Source organism: Aquarana catesbeiana, linkage group LG04, assembly GCF_042186555.1.
Source record: "Aquarana catesbeiana isolate 2022-GZ linkage group LG04, ASM4218655v1, whole genome shotgun sequence".
NCBI lineage: Eukaryota > Metazoa > Chordata > Amphibia > Anura > Ranidae > Aquarana > Aquarana catesbeiana.
This window is the reverse complement of record NC_133327.1, coordinates 305,208,725-305,233,706: the sequence shown is the minus strand read 5'-3', so window position 1 is coordinate 305,233,706 and position 24,982 is coordinate 305,208,725. Positions and strand designations below refer to the sequence as shown.

At 42.9% G+C, this 24,982-nt stretch overlaps 1 protein-coding gene across 3 annotated transcripts in view; it reads right to left on the bottom strand.

Moving 5' to 3' along the window:
• The window catches only part of COL19A1 (collagen type XIX alpha 1 chain), a 1,371,841-nt gene that overhangs the window by 117,698 nt on the left and 1,229,161 nt on the right, over positions 1 to 24,982 (bottom strand). For all 3 annotated transcript variants that reach the window (XM_073626739.1, XM_073626741.1, XM_073626740.1), the window contains exons 46-47: positions 15,223 to 15,258; positions 15,052 to 15,096 (exon numbers count right to left, since the gene is read on the bottom strand). In XM_073626739.1, the coding sequence (XP_073482840.1) occupies positions 15,052 to 15,096; positions 15,223 to 15,258 (81 nt within the window). The remainder of the gene's footprint in view (positions 1 to 15,051; positions 15,097 to 15,222; positions 15,259 to 24,982) is intronic.

Here is a 24,982-nt window from a genome sequence, read left to right as displayed (position 1 = left end):
GTCTCGAACATCGGCTGTTCGCAAGTTCGCCGAACAGCGAACAATTTGGGGTGTGAATGCCGCAGAACACCTTTTAAAAGTCTATAGGAGAAATCAAAAGTGCTAATTTTAAAGGCTTATATTCATGGTATTGTCATAGAAATAGATTGGGGACCTGGGTCCTACCCCAGGGGACATGGATCAATGCAAAAAAAAGTTTTAAAAACGGCCGTTTTTTCGGGAGCAGTGATTTTAATAATGCTTAAAGTGAAACAATAAAAGTATAATATCTCTTTAAATTTCGTACCTGGGGGATGTCTATAGTATGCCTGTAAAGGGGCGCATGTTTCCTTTATTTAGAACAGTCTGACAGCAAAATGACATTTCAAAAGAAAAAAAGCCGACAATACACATAAAAGTTAATTGATAAAAACGGCATTGGAATTCCCCACAGGGGAACCCCGAACCAAAATTAAAAAAAAAAATGACATGGGGGTCCCCCTAAATTCCATACCAGGCCCTTCAGGTCTGGTATGGATATTAAGGGGAACTCGGACAAAATTTTAAAAAAAAATGGCGTGGGGTCCCCCTCAAAATCTATACCAGACCCTTCAGGTCTGGTATGGATTTTAAGGGGAACCCTGCGCCAAAATTAAAAAAAAAACGTTGTGGGGCCCCCCTAAAAATCCATACCAGACCCTTATCCGAGCACGCAACCTGGCAGGCCACAGTAAAAGAGGGGGGGACGAGAGAGCGCCCCCCCTCCTGAACCATACCAGTCCACATGCCCTCAACATTGGGAGGGTGCTTTGGGGTAGCCCCCAAAAACACCTTGTCCCCATGTTGATGAGGACAAGGGCCTCATCCCCACAACCCTGGCCGGTGGTTGAGGGGGTCTGCGGGCAGGGGGCTTATTGGAATCTGGAAGCCCCCTTTAACAAGGGGACCCCCAGATCCCGCCTCTCCCCCCTGTGTGAAATGGTAAGGGGGTACAAAAGTACCCCTACCATTTCACTAAAAAACTGTCAAAAATGTTAAAAATGACAAGAGACAGTTTTTGACATTTCCTTTATTTAAATGCTTCTTCTTTCTTCTATCTTCTATCTTCCTTCGGTTTCTTCCTCCATCTTCTTCTTCTTCTTCTGGTTCTTCCTCCAGTGTTCTCGTCCGGCATCTTCCTCCGCGGCGTCGGCGTCTTTTTCCCTTCTTCTCCTCGGTCCGCTCCGCATCCATGATGGCATGGAGGGAGGCTCCCGCTCTTCTCTTCATCTTCTTCTCTTCATCTTCTTTTCGGGCTGCTCTGCATCCATGATGGCATGGAGGGAGGCTCCCGCTGTGTGACGCTTCTCCTCTTTTGACGGTTCTTAAATAATGGTGGGCAGGGCCACTTGGTGACCCCGCCCCCCTCTGACGCACAAGGACTTGACGGGACTTCCCTGTGGCATTCCCCATGATGCCACAGGGAAGTCCCATCAAGTCACCGAGTGTCAGAGGGGGCCGGGGTCACCGGGTGGCCCCGCCCCCCATTATTTAAGAACCGTTAGAAGAGGAGAAGCGCCACACAGTGGGAGCCTCCCTCCATGCCATAATAGATGCGGAGCGGCCCGAAAAGAAGATGAAGACAAGAAGATGAAGAGAAGAAGATGAAGAGAAGAGCGGGAGCCTCCCTCCATGCCATCATGGATGCGGAGCAGCCCGAGGAGAAGAAAGGAAGAAGACGCCGACGCTCCGGAGGAAGATGCCGGACGAGAACACCGGAGGAAGAACCAGAAGAACCAGAAGAACCAGAAGAAGAAGAAGATGGAGGGAGAAACTGAAGGAAGATAGAAGAAAGAAGAAAGAAGAAGCATTTAAATAAAGGAATTGTCAAAAACTGTCTCTTGTCATTTTTAACATTTTTGACAGTTTTTTAGTGAAATGGTAGGTACCCCCTTACCATTTCACACAGGGGGGAGGGCCAGGATCTGGGGGTCCCCTTATTAAAGGGGGCTTCCAGATTCCGATAAGCCCCCGCCCGCAGACCCCCACAACCACCAGCCAGGGTTGTGGGGATGAGGCCCTTGTCCTCATCAACATGGGGACAAGGTGTTTTCGGGGGCTACCCCAAAGCACCCTCCCAATGTTGAGGGCATGTGGCCTGGTACGGTTCAGGAGGGGGGCACTCTCTCATCCCCCCCTCTTTTCCTGCGGCCTGCCAGGTTGTGTGCTCGGATAAGGGTCTGGTATAGATTTTGAGGGGGACCCCACGCCATTTTTTTTTAAATTTTGGCTGGGGTTCCCCTTAATATCCATACCAGACCTGAAGGGCCTGGTATGGAATTCAGGGGGACCCCCCACGTCATTTTTTTTTTAAATTTTGGTTCGGGGTTCCCCTGTGGGGAATTCCTATGCCGTTTTTATCAATGAACTTCTATGTGTATTGTCGGACCGGCAATGCATTAATAACCGCGAGTAGTTTTAAATGACTTTTTTTCCTTTGAAATGTAATTTTGCTGTCAGACTGTTGTAAACATGGGAAACATGCGCCCCTTTACAGGCATACTATAGACACCCCCCAGGTACAAAATTTAAAGGGATATTACACTTTTATTATTTCACTTTAAGCATTATTAAAATCACTGCTCCCGAAAAAACGGCCATTTTTAAAACTTTTTTTTGCATTGATCCATGTCCCCTGGGGCAGGACCCAGGTCCCCAAACACTTTTTATGACAATAACTTGCATATGAGCCTTTAAAATTAGCACTTTTGATTATTCATGTTCGTGTCCCATAGACTTTAACGGTGTTCGAACAAATGTTTTGCCTGTTCGCAAGTTCTGGTACGAACCGAACAGGGGGGTGTTCGGCTCATCCCTAATCCTGAGTGAGTGTGGGTGCGTGTCTACAATTGTCCTTATCCCTGTACATTGTGTCTCATTAAGATGCTCATCTATTATATTATTATTTAAGGTACCTATATATCGCTGTCAATTTAGGCAGCGCTCCATACATACATCGTACACTCCCCTTAAGGAGCCCACAATCCAAGGTCCCCAACTCACATTCATATACTAGGGCCAAATTTTGGACAGAAGCCAATTAACCTACCAGCATGTCTTTGGAGTGTGGGAGGAAACTGGAGTTCCCGGAGGAAACCCATGCATGCACAGGGAGAACATGCAAACTCTAGGCAGGTAGTGTTATGGTTGGGATTTGAACCAGTGACCCTTTTTACTGCTAGGCAAGAGTGCTACCCACTACACCACTACACCACTTGAAGCCTTGGATGTGCTAAAAGTGTTGCCTAAATCAGATGATAAAAAAAATCCTTTAGCAGTCCAACTGCATGCTAATAACTAACCTTACTTTAATATCTACATAAAATTGACCAGCATTCTAAACCTACAGTAACCCTAAGCCTACAACTAACTGCACAGCTGATACTCAAACCTAATAATTAGATTTTTGCTTGCAGCCTGTTAACACTTTAATATGTCCTTGGGGACCAAGAACATTTACATTTCTGTGGCTACTGAGGGATTAAACCCAAGAATAACTGAATGATCTGTGTGACATTGGAAAAGAGCATGTAATTAAATTGAAAATATTTTTTCTATTTTACAAGTCAGGTATTAGTCTTTTATGATAGGTGAAAATTAAAATCAGAACAATGTATTAGAGAAAGTATGATGTACACTTAAAGCTTCCCTTCATTTAATGTGAAATGTAGCTCTAAATAGTTCTAATAAGGAAGGCTGAAGGACATCTAGAGTAAGACCTTTGTTTTATTTTAAACTAGTTTTAAATATATTTATTCAGGTTAGATGTTTGGAATACAAAACAAAGAGGTTGAAAGTTAACAGAGACAATACATAGTATAGGTCTCACCTAGAAATATAGTGTTTGGAATAAAAAAGGACCTATGAAGCTATGGAAGTAAACTGATAATTGTAAATAACTTTTTCAGTTATTCACAGTTCTAACTTTCCCAGTTTCATTTTTATTACGCCCGCTTGAACAGCAGCTTTAACCCTGTGCATCAGTCCTTTCCCTTGATCCGAACCAATTGTATAATTGTGGGAGTATTGATAGCAGTGGACCACCACAGCTGTTCACAATATTCTGCTGCATGCACAATTTGTAAAAGCTTGCTAGAATGCATTCCTTTTAACTAGAGAGATGTAAAAGAAGTTTTTTAGCGCAACATATTAAGGGCTCATTCGCCTTAATGCACTGTGTTAGCTCATGTGCGCTAAAATGCATTTTGTTAGGGAAGTCCATTTATTTATTGTTAATGAGCCCTAAAAGGCATACTCTTACCATACGCCAGGTCACACAGATCATGAACAACTCTTCCAATAAAATATGGTCAACCCCCCATTATGTTTTTCATAGCTATTTTCCTGTATATCATAATCTGATTGCAATAAGATAACAAAATAAAATAAAATTGTGTTGCGCTGTCCTCCGGTTCTTAATAGGTGCAACACCCAGTGCTCCCCATAGGAAATCAGGGCAAATATATCCTCTTACCAGATCCTTAGACCTATCAAGGTCTGTACTCGCATCAGTGAGCTTGACCTCTAAGGATCTGGTAAGAGGATATATTTGCCCTGATTTCCTATGGAGAGCACTGGGTGTTGCACCTATTAAGAACTGGAGGACATTTGCACTTGGTTGTGTATAACTTTTATGGACTCTTCTCTGGACACTTAAATCATTTTTCTTTTATTTTGGACTTTAATTCATTTATTAATATTACTTATCATGTCATTTAGGGAGATTTATGCACCAATTATGTGACAGCACAACACGTTTTTATTTTATTTGGTTATATTGCTGTGTACAATGTTGTGAGTACTGCTGTTGACCTTGTTTATTTATTCATTTATTTAATATCTGAGCGGAACATACATATAATAAGATAACAGAGGTTGAAAAATGGTAGGCAACATAAAAAATTCAGGTAGTTACATAGTACATCTATTCACTCAGATCTGTACATGGGAACGAAAAGATCGACAACTTAGGGAGAAAAGGAAATGGGTGGGGGTAGTTCCGAAAGAGAGAAAATTCCTCAAGTAGAGGTCAGAGTCACTGAAACATCTACTATTAATGTCCAGATGAAGAGGAAGTAGCAAATAAATGACATACCTGAAATCTAGTGATGGTCATTAAAGGGCCCTTGTGTGACAAAAACATTTTTAGCTCCCTCTCTTCAGCTACTGGCCAAGATAGAAAGATATGCATATAAATGAATAGATAGATGTAAGACCTTGACAGAGGCTCCAGGTCTAAATGGTATAATAAAAATCCAGGTATATTATGAAAAATGGAAGAGGTCATGGCAACCACCTGGTGACCCATAAGTCCCAGAGGGCCCATCTGCAAACGCATGGTTTGCACAAATGGTTTGTCAGCTCTGCTCAAACATAGGTACATTTCAATTACTGTCAGATGATAATAGAATGCACTGTGTACCTACTCCCAAAATTGTGTTTATTTACCTAAATATTAATATTTTAGACAAAATAAACCCCACCGCTCCAGGTGAATCCACCAAGATAAATCCTTCACCTCCAGAGAAGAGAGAGCCCCAGGTGCTGGCTAATGCATGGATAGAAATGGGCGGACTCCGATAGAAATTTCTCATGCCTTTTATTGTAGATCGGGACCACAAAGTATACAGTACAAACCACAGCGCTGTTGTTCTGTACCACTCAGCTGTGGTTTGTACTGTGTACTTTGTGGTCCCGATCTACAATAAAAGGCATAAGAAATTTCTATCGGAGTGCGGCTGTCCAGAGTTCTTCCGCCCATTTCTATTAATATTTTAGCATTGCTAAAAACAGATAGTTACAGCTGTGCAGAATTTGTTTTTTTTTTTTCTGAAAGCAGCAGACTTTAAAATAAATCTTTGATGTTATAGACCACAGGACCTCAGCTTTCATTACAACTGTGCTTCAAAAGTCATTTTTTTTTCTTACTAAAACCAGCAGAAAGATGCGATTCCCAACACACCAGAAAAATTACCAAATGCCCTATCTTTTTTAAATTTTTTTTTTGCCACTTTGCCCGAAGTATTTTCCATCCCCCCCTTCTCAACACCGTTGTCCCCCACCCGTCCCCCACCCCTCCCCCCATCTCTTGTTAACTTCCTGGTTCCTACCCCTATTTCCCTTACTCCTGTCTAATCCGATCTTTGTTCTTCGCATTTTCTCTTATGTTGGTTGTCTAGTTTCTATGTTTACTATGAGGCCTCCAACTATGTTCCCCACTCCTCGGCCGCTCGAAGTGAGTACTTATATTTAACCCAGTCCCTCCATTTTGTCTCGAAGACTTCCATTTCCACCCCTTCACTATACCTCAAATATTTGAGACAGTAAATTTAATTAACTTTGTTGAGCAACTCCTGCATTGTAGGTCTCCTTTCATCCCGCCAATATCTAGGAATGAGACTTTTGGCTGCATTAAGGAGGTGTGGTAATAGCGATTTCAAGTATATCTTCATGGGGCTTTTGCTCCCATGATGTAAGCACACCCAGGGGTCGTCTGGTATATCGATATTAGTGATCTCGCTGATGGTTCTCCCTATCTCACCCCAGTATTTTTTAATTACCGGACACTGCCACCAGATATGCGCCATTGTCCCTCATTCTTTATATCCCCTCCAACATAGTTGTGATGTTTCCTTCTGGATTCTATGTGCTCTTTTGGGAGTAATATACATTCTGGCCAGACACTTATAATTCATCTCAGAAAACTTACAGCTGACCGAGGTGGCATTCACCCTTTTCAAAGTCAGCCACACCTCCCTATCGCTAATCTTAATATCCAGTTCCTTCTCCCACTTCCCAATATATGGCAGGATCACCTCCCCCTGGATTTGTTCAATACTCTTGGAAACTCCCCCCCTCCCTTTTTTCTCCATACATATGTTCTCCAGGGGGAGCAGGTTCTCTGTCGACCTAATTGGCTGTGGGAGTGAGTCAACAAAATGTTTCAATTGCTTATACCGCCATGAATCTATGACAATCCATTCATCTTTATCTTTTAGTTCTTGAAATGTACATATTTTGCCCTGTCTCATGACATCTTTTAGTTGGACGTCTTCCTTCAAAATCCACTTCCCAAACAAGTCTTCTTTCCCCGTTGCAAAATATTCTGTGTCCTTAAGCAGGATTAATGGTGAGTTATACTCCCAGTGCTCCCTTTTATGCATGTTATCCCAAATTTTAAGTACGTGTTTTGTGATCTCGTTTATTTCCGTGCTCAGTTTTCTATACTGTGGTGGTATCCATACTATCCTACCCAGCTCTCTTTCACTCATTGTATTCTCTATTTTAACCCATTGTTTTTCTTTATTATTTTTAACCCAATCTAAAATACGTGATAAAGCGATTCCTTCATAATATTTTCTAATGTCAATTGCCCCCCATTCATCTTATCTTTAGTTAATTGTGTAAAATTTATTTGGGGTTTTTTCCCTCTCCAAATGAACCTTAAAAAAATAGTGTGCAAACTGTTTAAGTAGACCTGTGGGATTAGGATTGGAAGCATTTGCATCTTATAAATAATTTTTGGCAGGATTGTCATCTTGTATAAATTAATTCTTCCTCCCCATGAAAGTTGGCTTTGTGAGATTCTGTTCAATTTATTCTTGATCTCGTTAAGGAGTGACATAAAGTTAGCCTGGAATAATGACTCTTTAGATAAGGTTATTTTAACTCCTAGGTAATTAAGCTCTTTTATCCTCCATCTAAATGGGAAATATTTTTGATATGCAATGTCACCTAATTTACCTTTGTTGTTGTCTAGCGTTTCTGACTTAGTCTCATTGACTCGGAAGTTGGACAGCCTCCCGTATTCTTTTATGGTCGCTATCAAATTTGGAAGGGTAGTCCTCGGGCGGGTGACATAAAATAAAATGTCATCCGCGAAGGCGGCTAATTTGTACTCTTCTTCACCAATTTTAACCCCACTAATATCTGGGCTTAACCTTATCTTAGATAGAAGGGGCTCCAAAGCCAACACAAACAACAGTGGGGAAAGTGGGCACCCCTGTCTTGTGCCGTTACACATTTTAAATGGTTCAAAGAGAGTGCCATTCACCTTCACTCTCGCCGTGGGGTGGTTATATAAGGCCTTTATCCAACTAAGCATTCTATCACCCAGTCCAATCTCCTCTAGAGTAATCCCACATGAAGCCCCAGTCTACCCTGTCAAAAGCTTTTTCAGCATCAATTGACAGGAGTAGTCCTGGGGCTCCACTATCTTTGATTTTCTGGGCAACCAATAACGTTTTGATGCCATTATCCCTCCCCTCTCTACCTGGTACAAATCCCACCTGGTCTGAGTGTATGATCTTATTAATTATCCGTTTCATCCTATCAGCTAGGATTTTAGCAAATAATTTCGTATTGGCGTTTAGGAGTGATATGGGCCTATAACTAGAGCATAGCGTGCTATCTTTTCCTTCTTTCAATATGATGGCAATACTGGCTTCTAGTGCTTCCTTCCTCATCTCCCATTTCTCCCCTATCCCGTTCATATATGAACACATTTTGGGTATCAATAGGTCCTGATATTTTTTGTAATATAGAACTGTCAGCCCATCAGGCCCTGGGCTTTTACCGGTTGGAGTTTCCCGAAGAGCTTTCTTGAGCTCCTGGTCTGTTATGGGGGCCTCTAAGATGGTTTTATCGCTTTCCGCAATTTTAGGTAATCACACATCTTTTAGATATTTTTTAATTTTCTCTCTTTTTTTCCTGTTGGCTTCTTGCGAGTTGTTTATATTAATTGCGTATAACTCTCCAGAAAATTCTTGGAATACTTTCGCTATATCGCTCGTTTTGTATCTGATTTCCCCTGACTTAGTCTTTAGTTTCTCAATATAGTTGATGTGTTTCTTTTTTTTCCAAGGCCCTTGCCAGGTTTATTGCCGTTTATGTATCTTTCTTTTTTCACCAGGTTGTAAGCCTTACGGGTTTATCGCTCAGTTAGATCCCTCCTCTTCTCCTGTGTAGCCTTGCCAGCACCTCCCCATCTCCCGATGTCTTATGTTGCTGTTCCAACTCATATATTTCATTTGACAGGGCAATCTTCTTTTTTACCATTCTTTTTTTTTTTTCAGATCCCACCATCATTAAGATGCCCCTGATATAAGCTTTATGAGCCTCACAAACTGTGGCCTCTGCAATCTCCCCGGTCACATTTATTTTGAAGAACAAATCTAGTTCTTCTTTAATCCTCTTATCAATATCTTTATCTTGAAGGAGATTCTCGTTCAATATCCAACTTTTGCCCTGGGTTTGGCACTCCCCTATTTTTATTTGTAGACTCACCGGTGCATGGTCTGAGAAGGTCATGTTACCAATACTTGTACCAGGGACCGCCTCCAGTAACCGGTGTTCTACCAGAAAGAAATCTATTCTCGAGTATGTCGCATGCACGGGAGAGTAGAATGTATAGTCTCTTACTTTGTTATGTTGCATCCTCCAAACATTCACGAGTTGGAGTTGGTGTAACTTCTTTTTCAGTTTGTTCACCCAAACCCCACCTGTCCCCCCTGCATGGGACGTACTGTCTCTCACTGGATCCAAGCATAGATTAAAGTTCCCAGCTATTATGGCCCTCCCTTTCTTAAGTTCTTCAAACTTTGCCAAAGCTCCCATTATATGTTTAGTTGTATTCTTATTCGGGCCATAGATGTTTGCCAATGAGCAATCTGAGCCATTGATTTTACCTCTCAAAAAGAGATATCGTCCCTCAGGGTCAGTCAATCTCTCTTCAAGCTCGAACCTTATCTCCTTGGCAAACCCTATGGCAACTCCTTTTGCACCCCTAGTCAGGGAGTCTCCATAAAACCATACTGGGAAGTCTCTCGAGAAAATTTTTTGACACTTACTAAGACAAAAATGTGTCTCTTGGTGCATTGCCACCTCAACTTTCAGGAAATTCAATTCTCTCATTATATTTGCCCATTTTATAGGAGAGTTCAGGCCCCTGACATTGTAAGAAATTATATTTAAACTAGACATCTTCTCTTACTCTAGAATTTTTTAACCCTTCTAAGGGGTAGGAGCCTGTATCTTGATAACTCATCCTCCCCTGACTCCCCCCCACCCGCCTCCCTCACCCCCCTCACCCCCCCCTACTCAGGTGGGGGTAGCGGGCCTCCCCCTGGCCCAAGTAACCGTGGCCCCACTTACTCCACCCGGCCCCTCGGTTAACCCCCTAGAGGTTGAGCTCGTAATGGTCATCTTTGGGTCTGACACTCACCCTTAGAAATTGGGGTAATCCCCGTGCCCTTCGTCTACCCCCCTGTCTCCCCCACGCCCTCACATCTCCCCCGACTACCCCTACTGATGTACTTGTAAATCTAATACATGTATTCTAGATCCTATTGCGTCTAATTCATCCTCATTGCTGGTCTATTTGTTAGGTAAACGGTTTTCCAGACTGGCGATTCCTCAGTAGAATCTACGTTTACTGTTCTTTCCCACCAGCCCGGAATTTCAGCTAATGGCACATCTAAGCATTGGCAGAATTTAGGCGTTTCTTCAGGGAATCTTAATGTTGCCGAGCGACCTTCTTTGCGTCCAATTAGGCAGGCTGGGAAGCCCCAGGAATATTGAACACCATGGATTTTAAGCAGAGCCAGTAATGGTTTCAAGGTTCTTCTCCTAGATAGCGCCTCGGCTGCCAGATCTGGAAAGATCTGCAGGTTAGTATCACCGAACTTCACTGGTTGGTTCTTTTTCATGTTAACCTTGATCTGCTCCTTATCTTGATAATTATGGAATCTAATAATAACATCCCTTGGGACGTCCCCCCTTATTTCAGCGAGTTTTCTAATCCTGTGCACTCTTTCAAATTAAATTTTGCTATCGATGTTAGGTGGGTTTAATAAGCCCCCAAAAATTACATCCATTTTTTCTTGTAGATTCTCTTTTTCTCCTTGGATCTCTGGTAGACCTCTTATCCTAAGATTTTTCCTTCTATTCCGGTTTTCCTGGTCTTCCAGTCTATACAATATATTTCTCTGTTCTTTCTGGATCTCTTCCATCTGGTTCTTGATACCCATTATCTTCACACCCTGCCTGTCAATCGTTATTTCAACGTCCTCGACTCTTTTAAGAATATGGTTCATATTTTCACGTAAAGTTTCAATTTCCCCTTTTATAGATGTTTCAAGCCTAGCAAACACTTCTGTCATTTCTCCCTTTGTTGGAAGCTGTATTTTTTGTTGCGATTCCATTGTTACATCTTCAATTTGCTCCCTACGTACGGTGTGAGTATCTGTTTCAGCCAGCTGTCTTCTTGTCCCTATTTTGGATGAACACTCGGGAGTTTTACTTTTAACCCCCATCGATTTTCCTGGGCTTTCTTTACCACTGTCATGTACCATATATTTTCTGATGGTTCCCGAACTTACACTTGTTCTGGGCGGGTTGGCGGATGCCCTCTTCTGCGATTTACCTCTCATTTTTTATTTGCCTACTTTTAGGTCGTTTAGAGCTTCAAGAACCAGTGCCCACTTTCCTCCTGCTCACCTCAGCCCCCTCTCCCGACCCACAGTCACAAGTAAACACTTCCTGGTACTCCCTACTATGCTCCCTACTATAGAGATGGCTTTTGGGCATTTAAAACTTGCTGTGTGAGGATAGTCTCCCACGGGTGCCCACTTTTACTGGAGTGGTGATTCGGGCTTATGTATCCTCCTGTGGGCTTTACTGCTACCTCTAATTATCTAGGTAGAAGTTTAACTTGATGTTAATGTCTCCAGGTCCCACCAGAATAATGGGCTATAAGCCCATATAGTCCCAGTGAGGATCACTTCACAGTCGGCAGTTTAAGGCCTGGTTTTCCAGACTGTGTACTCAATGTACAGTAAGATTGCCTTGTAGTCAGTGTCCAGGTCTAGGTAAGTAGTCATCCATACCATATATTTATCAGCCAAGCTAAACAACAGTATCCAGAGCCCCTGTCCTGATGTAGTGTTCTGGTTTATATTTTTATCTTCACCAACCTGAATATACCTCCCATATTATATCAAATCATGTCATTACCTAACTTAACATGACATAACTTGATATACACCTTGTCCACCTAACCTCCACGAACAGTAGCTGTATGATTTAACTGAGGAGGTACACAGATGTTGTGGAAGTTCTTGGCAGGGGGCTAGTAAATGGATCATCCTAGTACCCACAGGACGACAGTAAAATGCAGTAAAGTACAATATCCAGTCAGTAGTGTCTGATTCGGCCTGTAGTTTGCATACACTTTTCTTTGCTCACATAGTTCTCCTTGTACAGTAAGCATAAAATTCACTTTTTAGATGCAAACCAACAGGGATTAATTAGATCTGAACAACACTGGGCTACTTGCCGCACTTCCTGGTTCCATTGAACGGAGGTTCGCTGCTACACATTGACTCTTATGATGCACTTACCCCGTCAGATGTTCTTATACAATTTACCAGACTCTCGCCACCTTTTGTTTTCACTTTCACTTTTTGCCCAGCTCCCTTGCAGTCACTGTTCACTGTCTCCGTGCTGCTGCGATCATGAGGAGGACTTGCGAGTCAGTTTGCAGTAAGCCCTGTACCTGAATACGAAAATATCAGCTGGCTGTGTCAGGGAGGAATCAGTCCATACCACCTGGCGTACCATTTAGCCTCTTACCCCGCTAGTCTACCATACGCCGGTACATCGTGTACTCACTCAGCTCGGTCCCGCTGCGGCTAAGATTACGGCGGGGATGTCGGAAGGACATGCGCTCCGGGCGAGGGGTGCTTGTGGGGATGGTGGAGAGCAAAGGGACAGCCTGAGTCTAAGCCAAGGCCGACATCACAAGGGGGGAGACGCCAGGCATCTCGGGCTTAGCATTGGCACCTATCCGATGCCCACATCTGGCCCCTCCCTCTCTTCTTTTGGTGGTATTTGATCCACCAAATGCCCTATCTTAACTGAGTTTCCCCAAAAATGAATTGTGGGACCCAATTTGGAGTGTAGATCCAAAAGCTTCACACTTGTGTACTTCATTTACTGTACATTACAAAACTGATTTGACTAACTGCTAGGAAGACCTTCGTGAAAATGCATACATTTGTTATTTTAAATTTTGTATATTAATGATAAATGCAAATTAAAAAAAAATAAAACAAAATACTCAAAGGCTTTAAAGTGTCAGCAATATCACCTATGGTTACTGTAATGCCATGGAGGGATAAGTGAGCTTGATATCTAAGATGAGGCAAGGAGTATTTACTGAGAAGAGCACTGTGTACAAAGGCTAGCAGAACCACTATCACCAGGGATATACAAACACTGCTAATTACACATGCATCAGCATGCTCAATGTCATGAATTAATGAGTCATGAATTGGAGCCCAGGGAGTCACTAAGCTTTCTAATTTGGAGCATTCATCTCTACCAGCTTCATTGTCAATAATGAAAGAAATCAGACAACTCAAACAACACTTCTATAGAAAAAATAGCACAACGGAAATAAAACTTGAAAGGCCACTTTAAAATTACACTAATTAAAGAAAGCGGTTTTATATTAATTTGAAATAGGAGCTACAGACAAATGGTCATCTAATGAGACCACTTCTCCCAGAATTGAACATAGAAATTATTCACAGCAGGCTCACTCATCAACAGCATGATGTTTTTCTGTATGCTGAAATTTACCATGGCATGAATTTTGCATGAATTTATTTTGAATCAACATGCTCATACATATTTTCACTTGGAAACTACCTGTGTTGTGCTGCATTCTGTTTGCCTGGCACACTATATTTAGAAAGGCTTTAAAAGGGTGATTACACATAATGTAGAAAATGTTGCGGTCAGTATTTATGTGACCTTCTTTTTACTTTTGTGTATGTATCTATACTGACGCTACGTTCAGGCATTTCTTTTGCTTTTATTTTCTCACTTTTGCTCTTTTTCTTTAATATTACCTCTTTTGTACATAGTGAATTATCTCTCCTTATAATGTAATGGGTAGTGGGGATGTCACATACTCCTTGGTAGAGTGAATAATAATTAGTATGTGTAGTTTTGTTAAAACTCTTCTATTGTGCTACCACATAAAGAAAGTCTAGAGACAACAATATGTTCACTTTCCCTGAACTTAAAGAGAAACTGCAGTCTGCTTATGAAATCTGTATTAAAACTTCTTTGCCATTCTGAAGCTTTCCTTCAACCACTTTGCATATTATTTTATATATACTGTGATTCTGTACTTGCCAAAAATGCTGCAGAAAGCTCCCTCCACTGAGTCTGGCTGCAACCATTTTAACTGTGGGCAGCTGAAGCTGCTGCCTGTTCACTTCCTGGATTTACACAGATGCACAGAGGCACACCTCCAGCTCTGCAGCTCTTATTGGCCCTCTTATGACTCATCCCCCTCCCTTCCTGGCAAACTCTCGCTAGAGTGAGAGAGAGAGCTGTGCATGATGTCATAAACCTAGGCTTTTTACCAGACAAGAAACAGGAAGTGGGCTGTATAAGGTATTTACTGGCAGAAAAAAAAATATTTTACTATCCATAGTCCAAAGGAATAGCAAGTCTCGTACAAAGAAAAAAAAAAGAAAAACAGTAATTTTGCTTGCTCATTATTTGGGATGAGGGAAGTCAGCATAGATTCACCTCATACAATAAGCTATGTGAAAATTCCCTTGCAAAGTGAACAATCTATATGCTTTTAGTATATCAACTCAGATGTGTGAACTAGAAGCCACCCATAGCTTAGGTTGCTGAATGTCAATTACAGCACAGCAGCTTGTGTGAAGACACTTGTAACTCTGGAGGACTGTAATGTCTAAGCTGAACTTATGGTTTGCCAGGATGATCCTAAGCACAAGGACACCACCAAGGTGCGTCTCAGAAATTCTGCAGTTCAAGTCCGTGGGAAAATATTATGACTTCACTCTATCCAAATGCATTTTGCATTTAGAATATTGCCTCACAGCCAGATTAGTAACTAGAGTGACAATGGACCAGTCACTAGTCACCAGCTACTCTGACAGCAGACCTAAAAGGAATATTAATAAAAAAAGGCATTTTTTAAAAACTTACACGTTCTCCTTTTGGACCTCTATCACCTGGTCGTCCTGGGGCTCCCTGAAACGTAGAAAGAATAATTTATTGAAAGGATTTTGGAAAAATATAAAAATCGAAGATTGCAACAGAAATGTTATTGTTTGTTCGCTGAAGTTATTACAAGCAATGAAATTAAACATGACTCACCGGTGAACCTGGTAATCCATCATTTCCGTTTCTTCCCTAGAAATGATATATGGAATTTTAGTCATTGAATTGCATTGCATAGCCGTACATGAGTTTTAGATCATCAGTTCTCCTTCCTCATCAAGCTTTGAAAAAGCACACACTGTGTACCCAGGAAGGGTGATTATAGCAGCTATTCATCAAAGTCTTGAAGTTACAAAACTGATAGAAAACATGCTCAGCAAACAAGAATTCATCTTTATTTTCTGCTAGGTAATAATTCAATTAGCGTTACTTTATTTAGCCAAAAGAAAAAGAAAACAGGTGGGGAAAATAAATGCATCTACTTGCTACAATATTTACCTTTGATCTAAATAACTGTGTAGATTACAAAACTTCAGAAACCCCTTAACTAATAAATTTCTGTAATTGACACTGTAATGCACCAAGACACATTTTAATTTTTTTATTGTGGAAAAAGTCACAGTATTGAGAAGCACTAGTAGTAGTCATAGCTAGTAGTAACAATGTTAGTAGTAGTATATAAGCAGCTGCGGTTTACCCGCCCCTCTGTAGGTGGCGCTGTATTGCTGGCTGCTGTACAGAGGGAATAGAGAATGAGAGTAAAGTTGTTCCTCTGAAGCCTTCGCAGATTTCATCCGGGGAGCAGCAGACCAATTGGACGTAGCAACACTGGATGACCACACGGCCAATGGCGCACATTAGTGAAGTGGGTAGGCAAGGAACAGGATACAGGCTGGCTAGGAACAGAGCATCTAGTCCTAGAGAATGGTTCCTGAGAAAGAGCAACAGAATAGGAGAACACCTTCACTAGCTCTACTACTTCTGGACTTTAGAGGTGATAAGGATCGGCCATTGTTCTGCTCAGTGCTGCTTATACCACCACACAGACTCCCATCTTTAACTAGATGCTGTTCTGGTAATGTAACCCTCATCAAGGTGACACTGTAAGTGATGGGACTATTTTGTTGTGCCAATAACATTGCTGAGTATTTTTGTACCTGTGATGCCTGTGTCAATCAGGTGCTGTTACCAACTAGCTTGAAACTGTTAATTAAATACCTTTCTGCTGTTCTCCACCTATTATTTGTTACTTCCACTTAACCAAATACTAACTGTACTCCACTCTACTTGGTCTCGTTGTGCCTTTTCTCCACCTTGAGTATCAACCAATTTGCCCCACCCACATATAGTATTAGTTAATAGTATTTATATTGACTATTATGGTAAAATATATAGTATACAACCGATCCATAATCTGAGTCTAAAAATCCTGCAAAAGCACAAGCCCATACTAAAAGATATTTAAAAGATCAACACTGGGGTATTTTAGTACATCACTGATCTATTTACATGTTTCTACACCCTTCCCTAAAAATGATCTATCTACATTTTTCCACAAAAAATTACATTTTTTTGACTAAAATTGCTGCTATTGGAGTCCGAAATTCAGGACCATGTTGAATGAACCAGATACAATAAGGATATAAGCTAGAGCAATGCAATCTTTTTTTTGTTAACAAATTAGCAAATAAAGCTCAGCGGTATAACACAAATTGGCCAAACAGTTGAAAAATCAGACTAAAGAAAAAATAAGAGATACAATTTGCACTGTCAGTCATAGTTGAACTATAATTTTCCTCCAAAATCAGAGGTTCAGTGAGTTTTGAAAGTCACAAGAGAAAAAACAAAAGTTTTTAGCCACTCTTTACAGAGTCTTTAAGTAGTATGCCAACAGTTCAGTTCAGTCATTAAAATACCATATGTATTGGGCAGAATGGACAAAGAGGGTTTTAGAATGGTTAAGCAAGGTGTAATACATGAAGAGAGTAATGTTTAGAAATAAGGGCTCATTCACGCTAGCCGTTGAGGGGTGGTTAAATGCTGCGGTAGGGCTACAATTTTACCCCCCCACCAGCACCACCTTTGGCTGCAGAGGAAGTGGCTGGGGGTGTACACATGCCCCCTCAGCAAGCTGGGTGCTATGGGGTGCCCGTGTGTGTTCCTGAGCTAGGCTGTGTGTGTCCATAGACACGCACAGCATCAGTAAGCCAAACCCCCACTCCCTCCTTACAGGAGTTTGACTGACAGCAGCAGGAGCCTATGGTCCCCCCAGCTCTCATTGTCTCCTGTGGAACCAGGAAATGAGAGGAGCGGTGATGCAGGCGGGACACCGCTGGATTGGGGACACGGTCGGGTAAGTGCTTAGGGTTAGGGTGGGTAGATTAAGTAGTGTGGAGTTTTTCTTATCTTAATGCAGATGATACATTAACTGCCTCCCTCCCACCATATAGACAAATGACGGCGGAGCGGTTGGCTCTCATTCTGGGACAATGTCATATGACGGCGCCCAGTCTGCCCGCAAAAATGCGCCCGGGGGCGCGCAGCACGGCAACCGCAGGTGCTGCATGTCCCTGGAACACCGTACAACCCCGACCTTGGCAAAAAGCCGCTGCCACGGCTCTTTACCCACGTGATCGGCTGTGTCCAGTCACATGTAAACAAGGAGATACCATTTATTGGCTCAACGATCAGCGGCATCTCCTAACAGGGGAGACTTTTATAGGTAATCAGGGCACTGATCATCAGTGCCCTGATTACAATGCAGCCCCAAAAGTGGCCATCAGTGATGCCACTCTGTGCCCATCAATGACACCCATCTGTGTCCATCAGTGAGGCAAATCTGTTCCCATCAATGCCTGCCCATCAGTCCTGCCCATCAGTGCCACCTCTCAGTGCCCATCAGTGCTGCATATTATTTCCTTCCCATCAGTGGCACCCCATCAGTGCCACCTCATCAGTGCCCATCAGTGCTGCCTCATCAGTGCTGCCTATCAGTGCAACCTATCAGTACCCATCAGTGCAGCCTCGTCAGCGTACATCAGTAAAAGGGAAAAATCACTTATTTACAAACTTTTCTGACAGAAACTAAGAAAAACTTTTTTTTTTCAAAAAATTTTTTGTGTGTTTTTTTTTAGCAAAAAATAAAACGAACCAGCAGCGATTAAATACCACCAAAAGAAAGCTCTATTTGTGGGAAGAAAATGATAAAAAAAAGAATTTGGGTACAGTTTTTCATGACAGCGCAATTGTCATTCCAAGTGCGATAGCACTGAAAGCTGAAAATTGGCCTGTTTAGGAAGGGGTGAAATTTCCCGGTATTAAAGTGGTTAAAGAAAAAAAACATTTTGAGTTTACAACCATTTGAGGACCCACTGCTTCTTAATCATTACCCCACCAGTAATCAGATCAATGGGTAACAGGGGGCAACTCTGACATGAGACAAAGAACCCTGCTTCTTTACCAAGATGGACCACCGCCACACAAAGACATAGCAAGGAACAAGGCATGGCAAATTACTTATGGCAAAAAGATCAGCTGCAGGGAGCCCACAGACAATACTAGTCATTTGTACACTGTTTGCCTTTTTTGGGCATAGCTTCCACAGTACAGGCCCTCTGCAGCCTCCCTGACGGTATTCCCGAGTGTGGCTCGGGGTTAAATTTTAGCACCATTAGCGGTAACCCAGAGCCACACTCAGTATTACATCTCAGGATCCTGGTGCAGGTTACTTACCTTGTCCCCAGGATCCTGCGATGTCCCCCCCGCGGTGTCTGCGGGCTCTGTCCTCTGACCAAAGCCTCTCTGTGCCAGGCTCCGTTCCCTCGTGATGCATGGGGCGGAGCCTGGTGGCAAATTCAAAAAGATGTAAAAATCATAACACATACAGTACTGTAATATTACAGATTACAGTACTGTATGAAATCATTTCACTTCCCTTTTGTCCCCAGTGCTTTGGCCCATGCCCTGCATGCAGTTTTATATTATATATACTGTTCTTTCTGCCTGGAAACTTTTTTTTTTTTTTTTTTTTAATCCAATAAAAATTTTTATTAAGTTTGCAGGAAAAACTTTACAAGCATTGTAAGCAGAATTGCATGGCTCCTCTTATACAATACATAATCCAGTAAACAATCAACAGCATCAATATAACACGGCTAAGACCTTGTTCCAATTACAGTCAACCTCTATCCATATCTCACCCGGCATTGATGGCTAGCAACCTGTTATATATCAACTCCATAGGTGCTAATCCCGGCACATCCAACCATGGACCCCATATTTTTTCAAATTTTGGCATGCTGCCTCTATGTTGATAAATCAACTTTTCCATTTTTAGAGTTGTGTTAATATTCTCCGTCCACTCTTTAATAGTCGGGGGCTTATCAGACTTCCAGTGGGTCATAATCAGTTTTCTGGCCTGAAAAAGTACTCTATGCACAGCTTCTCTGTTGTGTCCTTCCCATTCGTACTCCTCCAAAGCCCCCAAGAGACATGCTCTAGGGTCCTGTGGAAGACTCACATTGAAAATTGAGTTAATGTTTTGCACCACTCCTGCCCAATACGTGTGTAACTTGGGACATCTCCACAGCATATGTATAAGGTCCCCATGTTCACGTTTGCATCTAGTACATGTTGGTTCCGCCTGCCTGTTCATTAAATGTAGTCTGTGTGGAGTATAATATGTTCTCAATAGTATATATAATTGAGTAAGTTTTTGTGACACATTAAGTGAACATTGGTTCACTGCCTGAAAGATCTCCTCCCACTGATCCCCGTCTAGCTGTCCCACCTCTGTTTCCCATTTCTCTCTCACCCCCAAGGGATGGTGTCTCATCACGGATTGTAGCAGGATGGCATAGCATTGAGAAATAAATCCTTTAGATGAGTCAGCATCCCTCAGAAGGTTAAATACCGGGGTTGGGGACAAATGCCACTCCGAGGAGCGGCTCTGGGTCAGTACTGCATGTCTAAGTTGCACATAATAGAATAACATTGAAGCTGGCAGATTATACGCTTCCTTTAAATCAGCAAATGTTCGTAACACTCCATCCCTAAATATATGCTTGATATGTGTGACTCCAAACTGCTTCCAACGAGCTCCACATTATAATTTAGCTAGTTCCCCATATGTTTCATTGTGCCAAATGGGACTATATTCCGTGTAGCCATCAACATTCTGGAGATATTTGGACTTATTCCACACCTTTTGAATCAAACTAAACGTTTGGTATTTTTTATGTGGTTTAGTGAAGGCCAATGCCTCTAGAGCCATATGAATCGGTCCCCTACCTACTGTATGAATCATTAACTTGTGAGATGAGTTTTGTGACGGGACAAATGTACCGATCAGGTGCTGTAATTGGGAGGCCAGGTAGTACAACCATGGGTTGGGCAATGCCAATCCACCACAATCCTTGGGTCTTTGTAGATGTTCTAATTTAATCCGGGCAGGACCATTTTTCCAAATGAGAGTTCGGAATATGGCATTAACTATATGAAATATTTTTAAGGGAATGACCATAGGGGTGTTATGTAGAAAATAAAGTAACTGTGGCATAAGAGTCATTTTTACTAGGTTTACTCTACCTGCTACAGACATTAAGAGAGAGTACCAGGTCTTAATTTTGTCCCGGAAGCACTGTAGGAGTGGAAAGATATTCAAATGTATAAAATCCCGGGGCTGGGATGTAATTTGAATCCCTAAATACTTAAAGGAAGTAGTAATCGGAACAGGGCAAGTGGCGCACACCTCCTGTGATTCATCTCCATCCAATAAAAGAAGGGCAGACTTTGACCAATTTATAAGAAGGCCAGAAAATTTCCCAAATTTAGATATGGTTGACATGGCCTCCTGAAGGGAGGGGCCAGTATCACCAAGTAAAAGCATGGTATCATCGGCATACAACATAATTTTTTCCTGCATGTCACCATAACAGAAGCCTGTAATGCTCCGATTTGCCCTGATCCCAATCGCCAATGGCTCAATAGCCAGCGCGAAGAGGAGAGGAGACAGGGGACATCCCTGTCTCGTACCTCTCCTCAACGTGAAACTCGGGGACAGAAAGCCGGACACCCTCACAGCGTAAGCCTCAGGCTGACTATAAAGGAGCTTGACCCAAGAGACATATTGTGGACCGAATCCAAAATTCTGCAAGACCGACTACAGATAATCCCAATCTATGCTGTCAAATGCCTTAGTGGCGTCCAATGACAGCAGGGTCCTGGAACCCATATTGTCTGCCTTGGATTGTATATTAAGGAATAGCCTTCTCAAATTAACTGCAGTCGATTTATTGGGCATGAAACCAGCTTGGTCTCCATGCACAATTGAAGTGATAACTCCATTTAATCTAATGGCCAGAGCTTTAGCTAATATTTTCACGTCACACTGTAACAGAGAAATCGGGCGATACGCCCCCGGATCTACTGCGTCCTTACCAGGTTTAAGTAGCAAAACAATATTGGCCCTGGACATTGATATTGGTAAGCGCCCTTCCACCTGGGCTCTATTAAAGACCTTAAGCAAGTGGAGTAGTAGTTCAGTAGGATATTGTTTATATATCTCTATGGGAATTCCGTCCTCCCCTGGCGCTTTACAGTTAGGAAAGGATCCAACCGCAGTCTGTAATTTTTCCACTGTAAGGGGACTCTCCAAGAACACTCTCTGATCTTTGTTTAATTTGGGGAAATCTATCTGTCCTAAGTATTGTTCTAGCTCCTCAGGAGTGTAAGACGTACCCGGCCTATATAAGTCTTCATAGTAAGTAGTTAGTTCCTGCAGCACCTTCTCAGGCGTATTAACTATGTTACCCGTCTTACTCCTAATAGCTCCTATGGTTGGGGACTTCTGGTATGAATTTGCGATTCTCGTCAGTATGCGGCCTGTTTTCTCACCCTCCTCGAAAAAAGCCTGTTTTGCAAAGAATCTCTTCTTGTCGGCCGACGAGGATAGCAGTTGACGGTATGCAGAAAGAGCTGCCTGCCATGCCTCCTTGGTCGAGTCAGAAGGATCCGCAACATATAATTGTTCCTTCTCTTGTACTCTAGCTTCAATTTCAATTTTAAGAGCAGATGAGTCTTGTTTGACCTTATTCGTTTCAGCGATTAACACACCCCTCAAATATGCCTTAAAGGCATCCCACTGCCCAACCATAGAGTCATTTGGATCCTGGGTGCGGAAAAACTCACACATGCTCCATCCCCTCATGGGAGCGGAACAGTTTCAACCAAAAAGCGTTGAATTTCCAAGGAGCTTTAGGTAGTGTAACTATTGGGGTAATTGTAATCCGTATAACCACTGGAGAGTGGTCGGATACACTGCGAGGCCTATGTATCATATCAGAAACAAACGGGAGCATGTTTAAGCTGGACACCCCCAGGTCAATTCTAGACAAACAACCATGGGTTTTAGAAAAACATATGAATTGTCTAATTCCTGGGTTCCTATGTCTGCAGACATCCACCCAGCCCACCTCTTGCAACAACCGCACCAGGGGGGTATCCCTGGAGAGGGCAGAGGCTCCGGGTCCTGGGTGTCTATCTTCAACTGGATTTAAACAGCAGTTAAAGTCCCCCGTTACCAACAGTGGTGCGTCAGGCCTGCCACCCATAAATGTTAGCAGAGACCTAAGCACCGCCGCCGTGAAGGGAGGGGGAATATATACCACCGCCAGCACACAAGTCAATGTACCCAACCTGCAATGAAGAAAAACATATCGACCTTCACTATCAATTTCGTTTGCAAATTCTTCATAGTCCAGGTTACCGTGAATCAACACGCCCACCCCCCTAGAGTAGGAAGTGTGCGTAGAATGATAGGCCTTTCCCACCCAGGAGTATCCTAGGAAGCTCACAGTGTCCGCAGTCAAGTGGGTCTCCTGGTAGCAGAGAATTCCGGGGATGTACTTCTTCAAACACATACGAATCATAGTGCGTTTCAGTGGGGAGTGAAGTCCCCTAACGTTCCAGGATACTATCGGGATGTCCGCCATGTCTGCTGGTAAGCGAGTAATATTGACTGGTAATTTCTATGCACCTGTGCGAGATGGTGAATCCACTTCTGTAACGAGGTTCTTCTAGATTTGCCGTTTGCCGTGAGGTTGATTAATTCGTGCCCATTTGAGGTACTATTCGTTCTGCTTGTGTCCCTTATTGATAAATTCTTCCCCACAACAGTGGGGGGTAGTGAAAAAGGAAACTTTCTTGTGCTGTAAACTGCACTTTCTGCCAACATGGCAACGTTAACAATATTTGCGATATTCCATCGCTCTTTTTCAATGAAAATGGTCATTTGTAAATTCAACTTTTGATCCAATGCGCTCTCATTGCACTGCTTAGGAATATTCTGTCCCCCAGCCAAGGAACAGCTTTCAACTTTGAAAAGAAGGGAAAAAGTATTCTCTGATTGCCCATCTGGAAAGTAGTATAAAATGACATTTTCAAGTAGCTCAGCACTCTAAAAGCAGCCGGTTTAGTCATTTCAATCTTCTTCCTGTGGAGCCTGCCGTTTCAATGCCTGCTCATTCCTATCCAACCAGACTGAAGCGTCCTTAGCGGATTCAAAAAATTGTGCCTGGCCTCTCACCACAATCCGAAGCTTCGCTGGATATAGCATAGCATATGGGAGCTGCAGAAGTCGCAGCCTGCGTTTCACGTCTGTGAATTTGGCTCTGTGCCTCTGGACTTCTGCCGAGAAGTCCGGGTAGAAGGATACCCGGACACCATTATGGAGAACATTTGCCTTTTCTCGAGCTTGTCTCAGCACTGCTTCTCTGTCCTTGTAATGTAAAATTCTTGCAAGAATGGATCTTGGAGGGCCCCCTGGTGGAGGAGGGCGTGAGGGCACTCTGTGAGCGCGCTCCACTGCAAACATTGAGGAAAATGCATTTTTTCCAAAGATTTCCACTAGCCAGTTTTCAACATATGTGGTGGGGTCCCTGCCCTCAACTTTCTCGGGCAACCCCACTATGCGAACGTTGTTTCGCCTTAAGCGATTTTCCAAGTCCTCTGCATGATCATATGCATCCCTGGCTAATTGTAGTGCTGTTCTGGTATCTTGTGTCATGTGTGGTAACTGGTCTTCCATGTCACTGACTCTGCGTTCCACAGCCGTGGTACACTCACGTATCTTTTGCATGTCTTGCCTTAGTAGCGACACATCTTCTCTCAGACCCCCAAACTGCTCCTTCAAATTGTTAACAGAGGCTGTACAGTTATTCACAGCTCTGAGTATGTCAGCTAAAGTAGGCTGCACATTGTCCGGGTCCGCTGAACCTTGTAGTTCCCCAGATGTATGGGCTGACTGCTCCCCCTCCTCCTCACCCCAGAGCACCTGTGTGTTATCTTCCTGCATGTCCTCCTGCATAGATTGTGTCCCAGCATGGCTGGATGGCTGCTCTGTTCCCAGTGTCCCAGCCATTTTCTGTGCATAATATATCATGTCTCTAGGGGCATCTTTACCAGGGATTTTTGGCGTCTTACTTGATTTAGGCCCAGAGTCTTTCAGTTTGTCCTGTCCACGCGGTGTGTGCTTCACTGAGGACGCCGCGGCGCCATCTTGGATCTCCAGGCCCGTCATCTCCGTCTGTCCTTTTCGGAACTTTCCTCTGGTGCAGAGAGCCGGCGGATGATCCCCTGGGGTCTCAGGATTGTGCCCGTGCTGCATAGGGCAAAATAAATTTGGTATGTGGGCTGGGGGAGGATTGCTGCTGGGAGCTGTGGGAGATGCGTCCTCTCACATGCCTGCCTTGGCCACACCCCCCCCCCTGCCTGGAAACTTTAGATTGTCCATAGCAACCAAAAAGTGTCCCTTTACGTCAAAAGTGGCTTTAGACCAGCTAGAAAACAGCGATAGCAAATTAGAACACTTGCAGAATTGAGCAATAGTGAATTGTGGGGAAATGTATTTTATTATTAT